Raw genomic sequence first — 2625 nt, 5'->3', positions numbered from 1 at the left:
GTATCCAGGCCAAACACAAATAATATAAATCATGGAAAATGAGCTGAATTACTATCCTAGCATAGAAGCCGAATCACTCAAATCATGGCATGGAAGCCGAATCACAAGTCATATCACGATAGTCACATTATTCATTAAGGATTATGTTCATCATCTCATTATGCGGGTACATCAAGTCATTTTAGTTTTGGAAACCAAGTTCACTTCTTTAAACAAGTTTCAAGTTCAATACAATCCATTATAAAGCACTCACATGAGATAGTCAAGCTTTTCAATTATCAAGTTTAAACATCCCTTATGGAGTAATTTAAGTTCGAATATCAAAGCTTTATATCTCAATATTCAATCATCCTTTTAGGGAGGAAAACAATCATGAGTACGTATATATAATACAGTACAAACAAGGTTTAATGTGGGCTTGTCCCTCATGCACACAAATCACAACCGAAGAGTTCATAAAAACCGATCGAAAGAGTATGTTCAAAAAGAGACATACCTCTAATCCCACCATAAGCTAGAAATCGGATTCCTTCTAAGTTCAACAATCACACTACAATGGTTATTAATAAAAAATTTCAGAACTTTAACCAATTCTAGGGATTTCTAACCTTATTCGAAAAACTAGGGTTTTGTCTAGCCTTAATACTTGTTCTTGAATCCTTATGTGAACCATTAGTTAATTCTAATTATGTAGTATGCTCTATACCAATCCAAACCTTATTACTAAGCTCAGAAAATTAGAATTTTACCTCTTAACCGTGGGTCTACATGCCCTTATCTCATTCTTCTTGAGTTTTTAAGAATCTAAGGTTTAAAGAGGTGAACTAGTGTCATGAAGAGGTGAATTTAGTGTAAAATCGATGTAGATGGAGTAGGAACTCACCTTAGAGGTTTGAGGAGGCCTTAGGGTTGATTTTTCGTGATTATATATGTTTAGGAACTAACCCCAAGCTTAAATATAAGAAAGAAACGCGAAAACCAGACTTTTGACCCGAAAATCATCGTTTCCGCTATAGGCCTGTAATGCGTGGCCATCGCGTGACCCCCTGCAAACCTAAGATTCATAAAGGGTGTTTTTTTGCATTTGGACCATGATGCGAGGCCATCACACGCGCCCTTACGAGCGTGAAGCTTGACCATCGCTTGGCCCATGTCAGTTTCTGCGCAATGTTCGGTAAAATGGAGATAACTTCTTGTACAGAGCTTTGTTTGGCCTCTATTATATATCATTGGAAATTTATTTTAAATACCTACAAATTTCATGCCGTGAGTTTTCCCAAGTTCCAAACGCAAATACCTGAAAAATGGACATAACTGAAAACTGTTTTAGACTTAGACGAATTTCAGGATTTCTAACAAACCTCCTTATCTCGTTTGACCCCAAAAAGATCATTTAACACTGTACCCATCCCGAAGGGATATATATAGCTAAGATGACATCTAAACCCCAATTATTTCACATTCACACCTAACTCGGATTTGCGAGATGTTACATTATCCCCCTCTTAGGATCATTCATCCCCGAATGAAAGTAATGGCCTAAGATTCTTTATTAAACCTTAAATTTTCAAAAATTTCAAGAGTTCTTTTATATTGCAGGTTGTCTTCAAATGAATCTCATTTACTGCTCTGACAATAAGCATATGATCCTCACAGAGACTCCTACAACTACACCAGACAAGCCTGAGAATGAAATAAGGGATTCACACCTATAGTCTACCTCGAGATTTAACGATATTACTCTTTTAATCATAATGGGTTCATCTAGAAATACAAGACTAACTATTTTTAATGGGCAACCTAGAATTGCATAACATTTGGAAAGCCAGTCTATCCCCATGATCACTTCAATGTTCACCATTCCTATTTCCATCAAATCTGAAGTAGTCTCCCGGCCATTAACTACGGCTACACAATCTCTATAGATTCTAGAAGCAATAACGAGAATACTAGTAGGGGTATTCGTAGTATAGGGTTCTAACAATTGTTTGGGTTTCACACCAAAATCAAGGGCAAGATACTGAGTTATAGAAGAAAAACTTGAACTCGAATCGATCAACGAATATGCTTCAAGAGAACATATAGTTAGAATACCTGTGACCATGACGTCAGGTTCTTCCTTCGCCTCCTTACAAGTCAAACCATAAAGTCGAGCTTTTCCCCCATTAGCGGTGTTAGCAACTGCTTTACCATCCCCATTACCACGAGCATTAAGAGTGTTGTTAGCATTACTATCAGACGGATTATTCCTATGGCCAGAAGAGTTAGCCATTTCACGCAGCCACTTCCTACACTCCCTTTTAATATGACCTCTTATACCACAATGATGACAAATACGATCCCCCCCCCCCTATCCAGATGAGTGTCTATTACCACCCTGCGAATACATGTTCTGATTATTGTTCCTCTGACCTTGTCCCCCAGATGGAATGCCCACATTAGGCTGAGAAATAAACTGATCAGGTGTAGAATTTCCTTTCCACTGCCCTCCATCATACGAACCAGTGAAACGACCCGTAGATCGGGTCTTCTTACTTTGTTCCCTTTCAAGCATCTCTTCGCCCTTCCAATTCTCTTTTTGCTCCGCGAACCCAACCAAAGATGAAGATGTACAAGTAGGAGACA

General features: G+C 38.2%; 1 protein-coding gene across 1 annotated transcript; it reads right to left on the bottom strand.

The window, feature by feature from the left end:
* Positions 1–1621: 1621 nt before the first annotated feature.
* On the bottom strand, positions 1622–2272 carry LOC132066511 (uncharacterized). The gene has a single exon (XM_059459814.1). The coding sequence runs from the start codon at positions 2270–2272 to the stop codon at positions 1622–1624; it is 651 nt and encodes a 216-aa protein (XP_059315797.1).
* Positions 2273–2625: the final 353 nt, after the last annotated feature.

The sequence above is a fragment of the Lycium ferocissimum genome, chromosome 8 (genome assembly GCF_029784015.1).
Source record: "Lycium ferocissimum isolate CSIRO_LF1 chromosome 8, AGI_CSIRO_Lferr_CH_V1, whole genome shotgun sequence".
Lineage (NCBI taxonomy): Eukaryota > Viridiplantae > Streptophyta > Magnoliopsida > Solanales > Solanaceae > Lycium > Lycium ferocissimum.
This window is presented reverse-complemented; position numbering and strand designations above follow the sequence as displayed.

Excerpts from the sequence above, each read along its gene's own strand:
- LOC132066511 (XM_059459814.1), bottom strand. The coding sequence starts at position 2,272 with ATGGCTAACTCTTCTGGCCATAGGAATAATCCGTCTGATAGTAATGCT.